General features: G+C 40.8%; 1 protein-coding gene across 2 annotated transcripts in view; it reads left to right on the top strand.

Annotated features, from left to right (window-relative positions):
- The first annotated feature begins 8,625 nt into the window (after positions 1-8,625).
- The window catches only part of ACADL (acyl-CoA dehydrogenase long chain), a 46,458-nt gene continuing 40,217 nt past the window's right edge, over positions 8,626-14,866 (top strand). For both annotated transcript variants that reach the window (XM_086719530.1, XM_025935394.2), the window contains exons 1-2: positions 8,626-8,831; positions 14,029-14,184. In XM_086719530.1, the coding sequence (XP_086575656.1) occupies positions 8,755-8,831; positions 14,029-14,184 (233 nt within the window). In that variant the 5' untranslated portion in view covers positions 8,626-8,754. The remainder of the gene's footprint in view (positions 8,832-14,028; positions 14,185-14,866) is intronic.

Genomic DNA, 14,866 nt, shown 5'->3' with positions numbered 1-14,866 from the left:
ATGGAACCCAATTTGACAATAAATTTCATATATAAATAAAAAAAAAATTAAAAATAAAAAAAAAAATTTTTCAAAAAAAAAAAAAAAAAAAAAAGAGTCTGACTTCGGCTCAGGTCGTGATCTCATGGTTCATTAGTTAGAGTCCCACATCTGGCTCTCTGGACTGTCAGCGCAGAACCTGCTTTGGATCCTGTGTCTCCCTCTCTCACTGCCCCTCCCTGGCTTGCACTATCTCCCTCTCTCTCTCTTTCTCTCTCTCTCTCTCTCTCTCAAAAATAAATAAACATTAAAAGAAAAAAAAAAAAAAAAGAAGACCCTGGGGTCAAAACATCCCCTGATGGGAATCCAAACTACCCTCTTAAGCAATAAGGCTGCCCTGAGCCAGCAAGAGGTGACAAATAAGTTTGGATTGACTCTAAGACAATGATTGACTTGACTTTCACTGCCTACCCACATGGACCCACTCACCTTTGCCCCAGATTTTCCTTATATAAACCTGGAAGTATTTTAGCACTTTGGAGATAGTCCACGGTCTTCCTGGTGTTGCCCTCACTGAAATACATTCCTTTCTTGTTTCACCACAGTTGGTTTCTCCACTTTTGGATTTTGTCAGCAGAGAATTGCTGAACCCAGTCTGTTTCAGACAGACCCCAGGAGTCAGGTGCTCTTGCACCCCTGAATCCCAGGTACAATAGTATGTATAAAAAACATGGTATATACAGGGTTTCAGGCATCCACTATGGGGTCTTGGAACTTATCCCCAGCAGGTAAGTGGGGAAGCACTACTGTATGGTAAGGAAGACAATGACTATTCTTCACAGTGGTTAGTTATTAGTTATAATATTGGGATTTTCTTAAATGAAAGGGAGTTGGTCCTCATATCAATCTTGGAAAAAGAGTTCAAGTTTTGCCAGCGATTTTCAGAGGCAGTAAGAATAAATGACCCAAGTCAAGTTAGTCTTGAAAATAAGCTACATTCAGTTTTATGACTGAACTGGTTTTGTGCACTCAGGCAATTTTAAGGGCTGATCTCCATTTTTTATTTTATCAGACTTCACTGTAATGGAAGGATATTATTAGAACACTTGTTGAAATTGGAATATGGACTGTAGATATAATTTAAGAATATTATATCAGTGTTCAGGGCACCTGGCTGGCTCAGTCAGTAGAGCATGTGACTCAATTTCAGGGTGGTAAGTTCAAGCCTCACAGTGGGAGTACAGCTTACTCTAAAAAATAAGAATAATATAACTAAATAAAGAATATATACCAGGGTTAAATTTCTACATTGGATAACTGTGCTACAGTTATTAAGAGAACTCCTTTATTCTTAGGAAATATACACTAGAAGTGAACAGGACATGATATATCCAATTTATCCACAAAGGAGTTTAATTTTGATGAAAAATTAAGATGACCTAAAGTGCTCAAAAAAACTTTATTTTGAAAAACAAAAAAGTTCATTGAGGAAAAGAAGAGATAAAGGTGCAAAATAACAAGATTACATGTCAAAGGGGCAATCAAGCTCACATTTCAAGGAGGTATGGCAAGTATCCAAAACAATTATTTAGTATTTTCACATTTGAAAATGGCTTATAGATCACTTAATGTTGTATTTCATTAAACACATAGATATGTCTTCCTAATCTCTTCATGTAAATGGAAATGTATAATGAAACCCTTCTCCACAAACATCACTAATCACTCCCTCTAAAATTAGGAGTCTTGGGGTTTCTTCAATGATGTGGAGAACAAAGGCAAAAGGAAACATAGATAAAAATAAATTTCCTTTTACCTGCAGCCCATTGACAAATACTTGACACAGAGTGTAACATTCCTCCAGGGACTCCCCCAGCTGTGTTAATGGTGATGCCTGGCTAGAGGGAAAAAGAACCTTAGCTTGACAATAGCCAGGCCTCCAGGATCCTGCAAGTCTTCTTTAACATATGAAAATCCTTTTGGAAATCCCCCCCCCCCCCAAAGTATACAGTCAACTGCTCTTCACAATCTCAGTGCAGCTCTTTTTGTCCAAGGGTCCTGTCATGCTATAATACAAACACCTTTTTGCACTGAAGACATCTCAAGAAATCTTTCTTGGCCATTGACTCTAGACCCCAACACTTCAAATCACCTCACTTACGTTACTGCATTTTCTAGGGATTTTGACAATAATTCTAAAACTCTCTAGAGAAATCTTGCCTTTGTCTTCTACATGGGCATGCCTGGTCCTGCTCAGAGACTCAAAACATATCCACAAAGTACCACAAAGGCCTGCTTGCTTCAGACAGCTCCCCCATAGGTCTGCCCCAAAACTTCCATTTCCTCTTGAGGCAAATGAATTTTTATCCTGTTCAGATCTTCTTGATCTGAAATATCACTATCAGAGCCAATTATTTGAGTTAGAAAAAATCTAATTGTTGTCAAATTGATTATTAAAGGCCATTATTAAAAGTCAGGATTACCTGAAAAGGTGAATATGTGAGTGGAGAAGAATAAAAACAGCTTACACTTACAGGAAGTTCTATGCAGAAGCTTCAGCAACAGTGCCCTAGTCCGGGTCCTAGATGTGGTCCAGGTGAGATGGAGGCTGCAGAACTTGCCAGGCAAGGCCAAGGATATCTCCTCACTAAGTTGGGCCTCCTGTTCAAGGACATGAAGATAAACTCCTTGTGATGTGGGAAAGAAAGGTAAATGAAAAATTAAATTTCCTTATAACCTATAGCCCATTGACAAGTCCTTGACACAGGCAGAGTGACCTTCCTCTAGGAGCTCAGCTGTCTCAATGATGACACTTCGTTAAGGGGCAAAATGCAATCTTAGCTTAACATTATCCCAACCCCCCAGGATCCTGTAAGTCCACTTTAACATATAAAAATTCCTTTGGAAACTTCTTGTACCTCTTCCCCCCAAGATATAGGCTGGCAATCATACTCCAAGCTTATGGCCCACTGATATACTTCTGAAGGGTCTCATAACTAAGTTTTTACTAAACAGTAATAAATGACCTCTTCCTAACAACAGCTAGCCCCTCAAGGTCCCGGAAACCTTGTTTCCAAACTACCTTAGAGACTTATGTTATCCCTACCCACCTCCCAACCTGAAAGCATATAATCAGTCACTCTTCATAACCTCAGTGCAGGTCTTTCTGCCCACAGGTCCTGTCCCCATGCTTTAATAAAACTACTTTTTGCACCAAAGATGTCTCAAGAATTCTTTTTTTGGCAGTTGGCTCCAAAGTTCAACACTTCATACCATATCACTTGGCGTTCTAACTCTTCTCCTTGCCTATTAAGGAGTTTGAGATCAACTTTTTTTCTGTTAATGTGTCCCTTTAAAGATTAAGGCCATGCAAAAGGAGACCTGCGCTGGCCAGTAGACTAGTTCAAGGCATTTGTCACCATCCGGAACTACAATGGCCAAGTTGTTTCTGGGTGTTAGGTGTTCCAAGGAGACAGCCTCTGCCACATGATGGGGCATGGTCTTGGCCCACTTCTCTATAGACACAGGGCAGTGAGTGATGGGGTTTTGGTACAAAATGGTAATTTTATTAAAGCATGGGGACAGGACCTGTGGTCAGAAAGAGCTGCCCTGGGGCGCCTGGGTGGTGCAGTCGGTTGAGCGTCCGACTTCAACCAGGTCACGATCTCACGGTCCGTGAGTTCGAGCCCCGCGTCGGGCTCTGGGCTGATGGCTCAGAGCCTGGAGCCTGTTTCCGATTCTGTGTCTCCCTCTCTCTCTGCCCCTCGCCCGTTCATGCTCTGTCTCTCTCTGTCCCAAAAATAAATAAACGTTGAAAAAAGAAAAAAATTAAAAAAAAAAAAAAAAAAGAAAGAGCTGCCCTGAGGTTGTGACAGGTAACTAATTATATACCCTCAGGTTGAGAGGGAGTTAGGGATAGAGTAAGTCTCTAAGGAATTTTGGAAGCAAAGTTTCCAGGACCTTGAGAGGGGAGGTGCTGTTAGGAAAACACCATTTATTGCTATTTAGTAAAACCTCAGTCATGAGACCCTTCAGATGTATATCAGGGGGCCATAAGCTTAGGCTATGATTGCCAGCATATATGTTAGGGTAGTTGACATAAAGGAAGTTTCCAAAGGAATTTTTATATGTTAAAGTAGACTTACAGGACCCTGGGGTGGGGGGCGGTCAGGATAATGTTAAGCCAAGATTCCCTTTTGCCCCCAGCAAAGTGTCATCACGGAGGCAGCTGAGCTCGTAGAGGGAAGTCACTCTGCCTGTTTCAAGGACTTGTCAGTGGACTATAGGCAGTAAGGGAATTTAATTTTTCATCTGCCTTAGTTTCCCACATCACCATAGCAAGCACTTAAACCCTTTTCCTTTGTTTTTGGGTGGCCAGGAGTATCCAAGGAATATCACACATATTCCACCTGCGAGGTGGGGAGAAGCAGGATTGCTGTCAGCCTATACTTTGCCCTCAGCCTGCCTTATGCTTCCTCCTCACTATCAAACAAATAATGGTAAACCTGAGGTTGTATTGCTTGGGTAAATGCTGTCACTGCTCAAAAATTACACACACACACACACACACACACACACACACATATATACACACACACACACACACACACACACACACAAAGGAAAATTATAGTTTTTGTGACTCTTGTTGAAAATATTGCTTGTCCTCTAATATTTGTTCTTTCAGATTAAGGAAACTTTCTCTTAAGATACCTATGACTTACAGAAATGTGATAAAATATTCCTTTGTGAACAAAATAAAGCATTTAATTTTCTCCCTACCTGAACGCTCTGAAATTCAAAAGTTCTCAATAAGGATTCTTTCTTTCATGGTCATTATAGTTATTTGCATAAATTCAATAAGAATCTGTTCTCCTTGTAACAGTTCACCCTTGGAGATACTGGTTATTTTACCAAGGGTTTGACTGGAATGTCATATTTGAGAGCGACATGCATAGACTCAGATACGACCAGACAGTTTTAAGGAATTAAGGTTGACTTTATGAAGCATGAAGCCAATAAAGCCCCTTGGAAATGTTGGTCTGATACCTCACTTAGAGATTTCCCAGCAGCCTTACCAGGTGAGTAAAGAAGGTCACTTCCCGGCAGGTGCAGGAACCTCAGGATACCTTGGGGACCCCATGAAGAGGAATTCACCCGATCCTATAGGTATTGCAGGCATGTCTGATGGCAAGTACTTGGCTTGGCTTCTGGCCTGGCAAGGCTACTAAAAGTTCAGTCTAGAGATTCCTTATAAAAAGTTCCAGCAAATCAAATTTTAAAAGATCTATATGACCAATCACTGTCCTTGATGAGCTTATGTAAATAATTAGGCTGAGTTTGTTAAAAGTGGACTCATTCTACAAATGAATTAGTCTTGATTTGGCTCTCTCTGGAAATCAGGGTTACTAGAGAGAAAAATTATATTTCAATAACGCACCTTTGTGGATGTTAAATTCTAGTTCTGATTGCCTTTAAATGTTTGTTGTTTGCCTACACTAGACAACTTGAGGCAAACTTCAGAGAAATTGTCACAACACTCATGTATAGACAATCTTTGTGCCTGTTGCTCTACGGGCCATTCAGATGGATCACCACAGACATTTGAATTACAAACCAGAAAACCCCATCTGATTCTTGCTGCCTGTTCTCAGTCTATCTGAGGATGCTTCAAGCTTAACATCTAAAAATCTCACTGGTAGAACTGGCAGACACTGGGTTTATAATTTTGCTTTAACCATTAACCTGTATTTTGTTTGTATAATTATCACTTACTAATCACCTGACTAAGCAAAACAGAATCTGTATGATGATTAACACTGCCTATTACACAATGAAGGCCTTAAATGATTCTCAAAATAACATTATATTATTAAACACTAAAATAACTCAAATGCATTAAACAATTCTTCAAAATAAAATGCCTTAGATATTTTACCTGTTGCACAGGTGGAATTTGTGGTCTCATAAAAACAAAGTGCTGTGTATACATTCAGATTACCACAGAAATATTTCTGAGTTTCTAACTAAAAAATACTCAAATTGGCACTTTAAATGATCCTTCTCTTTCCTTTAATAAGTGGTTGAACTCCTGGACCGAACTAAAGGAAGATTTTTGTCAACTATCAAAGGACTCTTATTTGGGCCTCTTTTTGTTACTTTAATCATGTTTTGCTGTTTTCTCCCATGTCTCTCCACCTGGTGCCGAGACTCCTTCAATGCTATGACTTCAAGCCAACAGATGATCCTTTCTCCTCAAGAAAACTCCCATATGATATCCACTCTAGATATTGTTGCAGTTAGCCTTTTCTAACTCCTATTAAATTCTCAACAGACTAGCCTTGACCCTTAGGTAAGCCCATCCCTACGCCCTTATTGCAGCATGAAGATGCTACAGAAGATGAGACCTTCTGCCTTTAACAACCTTAAAGATTTAAGGGTCAAAGTTGTTCAGGGGGGGAAATGAGGTAAATAAAGGCAAGAAAAATGTAGTTTAAATTAAATTCCCCTCTAGCCTGCAACCCACTGATAGATGTCAGACACCTGCAGCATGTAACACTCCCCAAGACCTTTATGGTTGCCATAATGCCTTAACGTTTACACTTCCTTAAAAACTAGGGGCACCTGGGTGGCTCAGTGCATCTGACTTCCGCTCAGATCATGGGCTCACAGTTCCTGGGTTCGAGACCCGTGTGAGTCTCTGTGCTGACAGCTCAGAGCCTGAAACCTGCTTCAGATTCTGTCTCCCTCTCTCTCTGCCCCTCCCCCACTCTCACTTTGTCTCTCTCCCTCTGTCTCTCTCTTAAAAATAAACATTAAAAAAAAAAAAACTAAACTAAAAGCAACCTTATCTTGAGAATGGCTAAATCTTCAGGGTCCTGTGAGACCCTACTTTCAGCATCCAGAAATTCCTTGGAGACCTAAGTTAGCTATACCCCCCTCCCTTCACAAACTTGAAAGTATATCATCAGTCGCATCTCACAGTCCCAGCGCAGCTCTTTCTGCCCATAGGTCCTGTTAACGTGCTTTAATAAAATCACCTTTTTTGCACCAAAGATGTCTCAATTATTCTTTCTTAGCCGTTTTCTTGCGAACCCCACTTCAAATTTCATCACTGGTATGGCTAGCCTGGTAGTGCTTCCCCTGGAAGCACTAGACTCATCTGGGCCCAAGAAGCTGCTGAGGATAACTAATAGAGACAACAGCCACACCTACACCAAAGATTGCACTGCCACCACGGGCAACTTTGCCAAGGTCACCTTTTATGCCATCTCTAAGATCTATGGCTATCTCAACAAGACAGTGTTATGCCCAGAATTCGTGATCCCCAAAGACCACTAGGGAGCCGAGTCCGATGCAAAAGCAAAGAGCCTTTATTCGAGCTAGCTCGAGCTCAATCCCCTACCTGCACCGAGGCAGCAGTGAGATACCAGGGAAAGAGAGCGAGTTTCAAAAGGACAAAGGTTTTATTGGGGCCTGGGGGCAGTTGGTGAGGTAATGGCTATGGCCTCAGCCGATTGGCTGGGGAAGGGTCCTGGGGAAGGGTCCGAGTCCTGTTAGGCAGGTGAGGGGGGTTACTCAAGGGGAGGAGGTGTGGTCAAGGTGAAGGACACAGAACAAGATGGAGTCGGCTGGCGTAGGCCCGCCCTTTCAACAGCCTCTAGAAAGTGGCCCCGTTCACCAAGTTTCCCTAACAGGAGTTCATGAACCTTCTAGTAAAACACAGAAGAGTCTCCATGCAGAGGATCCAGTCTCCAGCTGTTGCCACCACAGTGTTTTCATACGAGGTAATTAAAAGTGAATTGATAAGCCTATAAAAAAAATCACCTGTGAGATGTGTAACTATAGGATCCTGGACCTCATCATCAAATGTTATGATTCAAAATGTAGTGCTGCTGCTGCCTGATTCTCAGACCACACTGAGGCACTCTAAAGCAGTGTTGTATTATTATTTTTCAGACGTTCAGCAAGATCATGCAGAAAAAGGTCTCTTATTGCCCCATACAGACAGGTAATTTGATCAGCCAATTACCATCTTGAAAAACCAAGAGTCTGGTCCCATGAAGCTTATAAATACCCGGCACAGACTCCTAATGGCGGAGGTCCTAAGACCACCAGCCAGCCAAGTCTAGAATTTTGGCAAGCCTGCAAGGGGCCCGGTGCTTCCCTCAAGTCAACAAGTATTATTCACCTAATATTAATACCTAATCGGTATTAACTCCCTTTTTAATTTTTAACTTCCTGATATTCTGCATTCAGTGAATAAGTTCTTGATTTCTAACACAAAATCTTGTTTTCACTTGCCCAAGTTCAGGCCTTGATAACTGTCCTCCACTAGTTGAATGGTCTAAATGGCCTCTCTTACCTCCTTAGAATTCCACTCGCAAACCCTATTTAGAGTTCAAAATCCTTCAGAGATTTCCCATCTCCAAAAACCAAGTTCGTAAATTTCAACAGCTCAGACTATCATCCCGTTGAAATGTTGGTTATTACACAGTATTTCATGACTTCTGGAAAATGGCATAGCAGGAATTCAAATCAAATACTACTTGGGTGGCTGCGACTCTGAAGAGGGGAGTGTTGCAACGCTGGGCTACGCTCCGCCCCGCCTGCTCGAGGGCTGGCAGGTCTTCTGGCTTCCGGCTACGCAGCCGGGCGCTTTTATCCCATTAAGCCGAGTGGGACCGTGAAAGACTGTCAGCTCGCGGGGAACTCCGCCCTAGAGTCGCCGAGGAGTGGCGTCCTGCGCCCCTGCCTCCCTTCGCCGTCCCAGCCATGGCTGCACGCCTGCTCCGCAGCTCCCTGCGCATGTGGGGTGGCCGGTGTGCCCTGCGTTCACCGCCGTCCGCGAGGTCAGTGCCCGCCGGGCTCCAGCTGAACGGCCCGGGGGTAGGGGGTGGTCTACGGGGTAGGGGCGGCGACACCTGCCCTTCCTGGGGACCCTGAACGCGGCGGCGAGCAAGGCGCGCCAGTCTGGGCCGGAGACTCTGCGGGTAGGGGCTGGGCCTGGTGGGACCCACGTCGGCGAGGGCGGGCGGGGGTGTCGGCCGTGACCGCCTCACCGCGGGGTTGCTCGAGTTCGGGCTGCAACCTTTCATCTTAGAAAGGTGGCTGAAGGCCGCGTCCTGATTGTGAACGGGTCACTGGGACTCCCCGACTGGCAGATCTGGAGATCGCAGGAGCACCCTTTGCGAAGCCTATGTGGAGGAGTGCCCCGAAGAAGGCAGCCTGGGACAGCAAAGACCTGACACCAGCCCCATCACACAACGACATTGAGATTTATTTAACAAATCCTTTAATTAATTAATTCCAGGAGAGTTAATAGAGTTTCTAAGTGGCTCTGTGCCTATTAAGGTAGTGTTTATAAGATCAAAAGTTTAGATCATATAAAATCCATTCATCGGATAAACTGGAAGCATCCGGGATTCGCTATTAAGGAGAATGACAGGAATGATAAACTAGCTCATTATAACATTGGTGGAACTCTGAGATGCTATGGGAGAGGAAACGTGTGTTATTCCTGAGGATGGTTGGGAGGACTTCACCGAGGCGGTGACCTGACTTTAGGATGCACATACTTTTCTAAACTCTTCCCCAGAACGTCATAAGAGTGTGAGCCTCAGATTTTTGGTGTCACTACTTTTTTATGCTCTGAAAGTTAAAGGACCACCTCAGAGATTGTTTTTATTTGGGGGGTTGTATCTATCCATATGGGTATCAAAAGATATCTACAAAAAAAATTGTACAAGTACATAATTTAGTTCATTAAAAGGAACAATAGAGATTATGGTAAGTGAAGTAAGTCAGACAGATACTGTATGATTTCACTTAGAAGTTGACTCTTACAGAAAACAAGCAAAAAAAAAAAAAAAGACACACAGTCTCTCTAGACACAGAGAACAGATTTGTGGTTGGGGGCAGGGCGTGGAAATGGGTGAAGGGGGTCAAAAGGTACAAACTTCCAGCTATAAAGTACCATGGGAATGTAATGTACAGCTCAGTGACTATAGTTAATACTGCATGTATATTTTAAAGTTGTTAAAAGAGTATACCTTAAAAGTTGTCATTAGAAGGAAAAAATGAGTATGTGTAGTGATGGATGTTAACTAGACTTACCGTGTTGATTATTTACAGCGAATACATATATTGAAATCATGTGCATCTGAAACTACTGTAATGGTAATATGTCAATTATATCTCAATAATAAATAAGTAAAAGTAACAATAATAAGCCCATTACATGTTAACATAAATAACATTTTTATGAAAAATAGCTTTTTCAAAACAAGAAGAGAGACATTATTTACATTTTCATGGATTCTTTAATGTCTGATTTAGTAGAAGACAGCCCAATTCTCATATCTGTTTCTGCATTATGTCTGTTGGGGTAAGTTATTATGGTTGAAGTATAGGAAGAAAATCTCACAGGGAATTTTGGGAAAAGGAGGACCTGAGGGACCATCTGAATAGGCTTGGGACTGTTTTATTATAGCAGGCTTCTTAATGTGCATATGGATGATTCAGGGATGTTGTTAAAAATATAGATTCTGGGGTGCCTGGGTGGCTCAGTCAGTTAAGCATCCAACTCCTGATTTCAGCTCAGGTCATGATCTCACGGTTTGTGAGTTCGAGCCCCACATAGGGCTCTGCACTGACAGTGTGAAACCTGCTTGGGATTCTCTCTCCCTCTCTTTACCCCTTCCCTGCTCATGCTGTCTCTTTCTCTCTCAAAATAAATAAATAAAACTTAAAAAAATTAAAAGAATACAGATTCGATTCAGTAGATCTGGGGTGAGATCTGAAATTGTATATTTGTAACCAGTTCCCAAGTATTGCTGAAGGTGTTGGTGGAAGCTGTCTCCCTTCTATAATGTAAATGAAGTTTTTTAAAAATAACAATTAGGGGCGCCTGGGTGGCTCAGTCGGTCGGACTTCAGCTCAGGTCATGATCTCACAGATCGTGAGTTCGAGCTCCGCATCAGGCTCTGTGCTGACAGCTCAGAGCCTGGAGCCTGCTTCGGATTCTGTGTCTCCCTTTCTCTCTGCCCCTAACCCACTCACATTCTGTCTCCGTCTCTCTCAAAAATAAATAAACATTTAAAAAAATGTAAAACTAACAATTAGAGCTTAGCCTGTTAAATTGGTAGAAATTTCTTTTTGTATAGATTTCCTGGTCTTTATAGGGAGAAAAGGGGCCAATTTATTCAGTGAAGTTTTCTTGGTCTTCAAGAAATGGATGTACCAACATACTTGGTGCAGGTGTTTTGGTTTTCTTCTCCATATGCTCTCTTGAATACTTCTGACTGACCTGAAAGTCTTTATTCTTTCTGGCACTGCTTTCACTTTCTAATGTCTTGGTGTATTTAACTTAGAAATATTCCAATATTCCAAATATTCCAATATTTTCTTAAGGTAATATAGGATATAAAATTTTAAGATCCAGGCAGACTGGAATATAAATTCCATTCTGTTATTTGTTAACTATGTTACCAAATGATTCAGTGTTGCTGAGCACCAGTTGCCTAATCTCAGCACATTTTTTTCCTGAGGAAAAATTCTCAGTATGGAAAAGAAAAGCTGTGTGGACAAAAGCGTGCATGATAGTTTTATTTCCACTAGCAGGAAATTGCAACCAATCATTTCAATTAGAGGATAAAGTAAATTTTAGTCTATTTGATGTAACGTTATAGTGGTATGTAAGACCCCTGTACATCCTGATCTTGTTACCTCTCACTTCATCTACTGTTTGCACTCAATCCACACTTGGTGTCCCTGCTCTTTCTAGAATGCATCAGATACCATCGTGCCTGACACCTTTTGCTCTAATTGTTTTCTTTCTTTTTTTTTTTTTTTAATTTTTTTAGTGTTTATTTTTGAGAGAGACAGGTAGAGCATGAGCAGGGGGAAGGGCAGAGAGAGAAGGAGACACAGGATCTGAAGCAGGCTCCAGGCTCCAAGCTGTCAGCACAGAGCCCAATGTGGGGTTCGAACCCACGAACCGAGAGATCATGACCTGAACTGCAGTCAGATGCTTAACTGACTGAGCCACCCATGCACCCAGCTCTAATTGTTTTCTTGACTTAAATTCTACTGAGAAATCTGCTTGACTGTCACCTTGAGACGTTTGCTCAAATTCTCATTTTTCTAACTTAACCTACCCTGACTGCACTATTCCATGCTGCAGCCAATGTCCCAGCCTTGTTCCAGACACACACTCTGATCTTTACTCTGCTTTTCTTTTCCATAGAATTTATCATCTTCTCATATATGCTTTAATTTGCTTCCTTACTATAAATAGTATAGTTATTCAGACTCCCCTTCTAGAAATGTGAGTCTGGAGACAGGCATCTTTATTTTGCTCACTGTTGTATCCCAAGTTACCTGAACAGTGCTTGGTACATAAAGGGTACTCAAAGTATTTGTTGACCAAATGAATGAATACGCTATTAAAAATGATGATTTGGATGAATGGGTAGTAACTAAGAAGGCAAAAGGCAGACTAAGTATAAAATGTGTAGTACTGCATGTTCACAACCAACGACTACTACCTAAAAGGCATCTCAAATTATATTCATAAACTCCACTAAAAGTTGCATATAAAAGATAAACCTAAAGCACAATGACAGAAAGTGCATGTTAAATGTATTACTCAGCTCATGCTGCCATAACAAAATACCATAGACTGGGTGGCCTAAATAACAAATTTATTTCTCATAGTTCTAAAGGCTGGATAACCCAAGATCAAAGTGCTGGTGAGAGTGCTATTTCTTGTTTGTAGATGGCTGCCTTCTTTCTGTATCTTCACATGGTCTTTCCTTGTTTCATGCACACTGGGAGAGCGAGACAGAGAGAGAGAGAGATCTCTCTTCCTGTTATAAGGCCACATATCCTCTTGGATTAGGATCCCACCCACATGACTTCATTTAACTAACTCAGTAAAATCACAGTGGGAGTTAGAGCTTCAACATGAATTTGGGAGGGACACAACTCAATTCATAGCGTTAAATGAAAATGCATAAAGTAAAAATAATTCATTTCATGGGGAAAAAAAGGTTGAGACAACCTAATTGCCCATAAACAAGACTGTCTTTTAAACAAAAATGTGAAGAAGAAGAGGAGGAGGAAAGGAAAGAGAAAACAAACAAACAAGGGTCCATTTAAGGAAGAGAGAAACCCCAAACAGCATTTCATGCAAAACAGAAAAACATCCTTTGCTAATATTTGGATATATGGTAAAAAGTTTTGTTTTGTTTTGTTTTTTAAATATGAGCTTGAATTATACAAAGTGACACACAGATTTTCAGAACTTTTCAGGAGTACCCCAAGAGGGAAATAAATCTGAAGACCATTGAACTAAAAGGAACTACAAAACAGTCTTATTTTAAGTGTAATATGAGGGGGGTATGGAGAGGGAAGGGTCAGTTTCCGAAGATCTTGAATAATTCTGTACTAATCCTTACAGAGATTCATGGACATTTTTTTTTTTAATTTATACCCAGGTTGCCTCTAATATGGCAGTAACATCACCATAGTTGTATCTTACACACCTGCCATTTCAAATTGTGTGATTCTGAATGAAATAGTAATTTGGAAATGTTAATATCATCTTAAATATTGTACGTGACATGAAAACTTATCAATATGCTATGGTGGTACTGTATAAAATAGTAATTTGGAAATGTTAATATCTTAAATATTGTACATGACATGAACACTTATCAATATTCTCTGGTGGTTTTGGAATTTTTACATCATTTAATTTGCATTTACCTCAACTCAGACATGTTGGTTAGTCATGGGTTTGGAAGTGAAGAGTGAGCTGAGTAAGGACATACTACTTGATCTTATCCAGGTGAGGTAGATCCTATCAAAAGTGGTAATGTTCAGATTTGAACAGGTCTGTCGAATTTCACACTCTTCCTACCTACCTCTATAGTGTCTCTGGGGGAAATAAAATCAGCATTTTTCCATGTTGTTCGGTAGCATTAATTTGGGTATGAAGGGTCACAATTTCACTTAATTTTCTTAATGTATATGTATATTTTAAAGATGTTCTCATTCCGGAGAGGAGAAACGTCTAGAAACTCCTTCTGCTGAAAAATTAACAGATATAGGAACTCGAAGAATCTTTTCTTCAGAACATGACATTTTCCGGGAAAGTGTAAGGAAGTTTTTTCAAGAAGAAGTGATTCCTCACCATGCAGAGTAAGTGGTACATTTTTCTTTAAAGTAATTTGCATAAAGAGAACATTGAGAACCATTTCCTAGGGTCGCCTAGGTGGCTCAGTCGGTTAAGTGTCTGACTCTTGATTTTGGCTCAGGTCATGATCTCAGGGTTCATGAGTTCGAGCCCTGAGTCAGGCTCTGCACAGACAACACATGGCCTGTTTGGGATTCTGTCTCTCCCTACCCCTCTCCCTCTCACATGTTCCATATGCCTCTCTCTCTTTCTTCTCTCGCTCTCAAAATAAATAAATTTAAAAAAGAAAAAAACAAACCATTTCCTAGAATGTCGTATGTTGTTCTACAGAAAATATACTGTATTAATTGCTTTATTAACATTTTGCTGTTCTTAACTGTAATACTCTAAGATCTCAGGATTCTTAAATTAGTCCAAAGCTATTTAAATGAATTTTAAAATATACAATTAAAATTAAGTAAATTTGAAAATGTGCAGCTCTTAGATTGAGAAATACTCTGGTTAAATGGCAATTAAGTAATTACTAGTCAATTCCAAATGTTTTTTTTCTGCTTCATGAGTGAATTAAAACGAAAGCTCATGAAAGCTCAACAGGCCAGTTGACAAATCTTGGTTGGCAATGGACCACCTTGTATTTTTACTACTGGATGAGATGTATATTGATTAACTGCTTAATTACTGGTCACC

The sequence above is a fragment of the Puma concolor genome, chromosome C1 (assembly GCF_028749965.1).
Source record: "Puma concolor isolate L17-30 chromosome C1, mPumCon1.1.hap2, whole genome shotgun sequence".
Classification (NCBI taxonomy): domain Eukaryota; kingdom Metazoa; phylum Chordata; class Mammalia; order Carnivora; family Felidae; genus Puma; species Puma concolor.
Note: the sequence above shows the minus strand (reverse complement) of the source record. Positions and strands in the feature narration are given on the sequence as shown.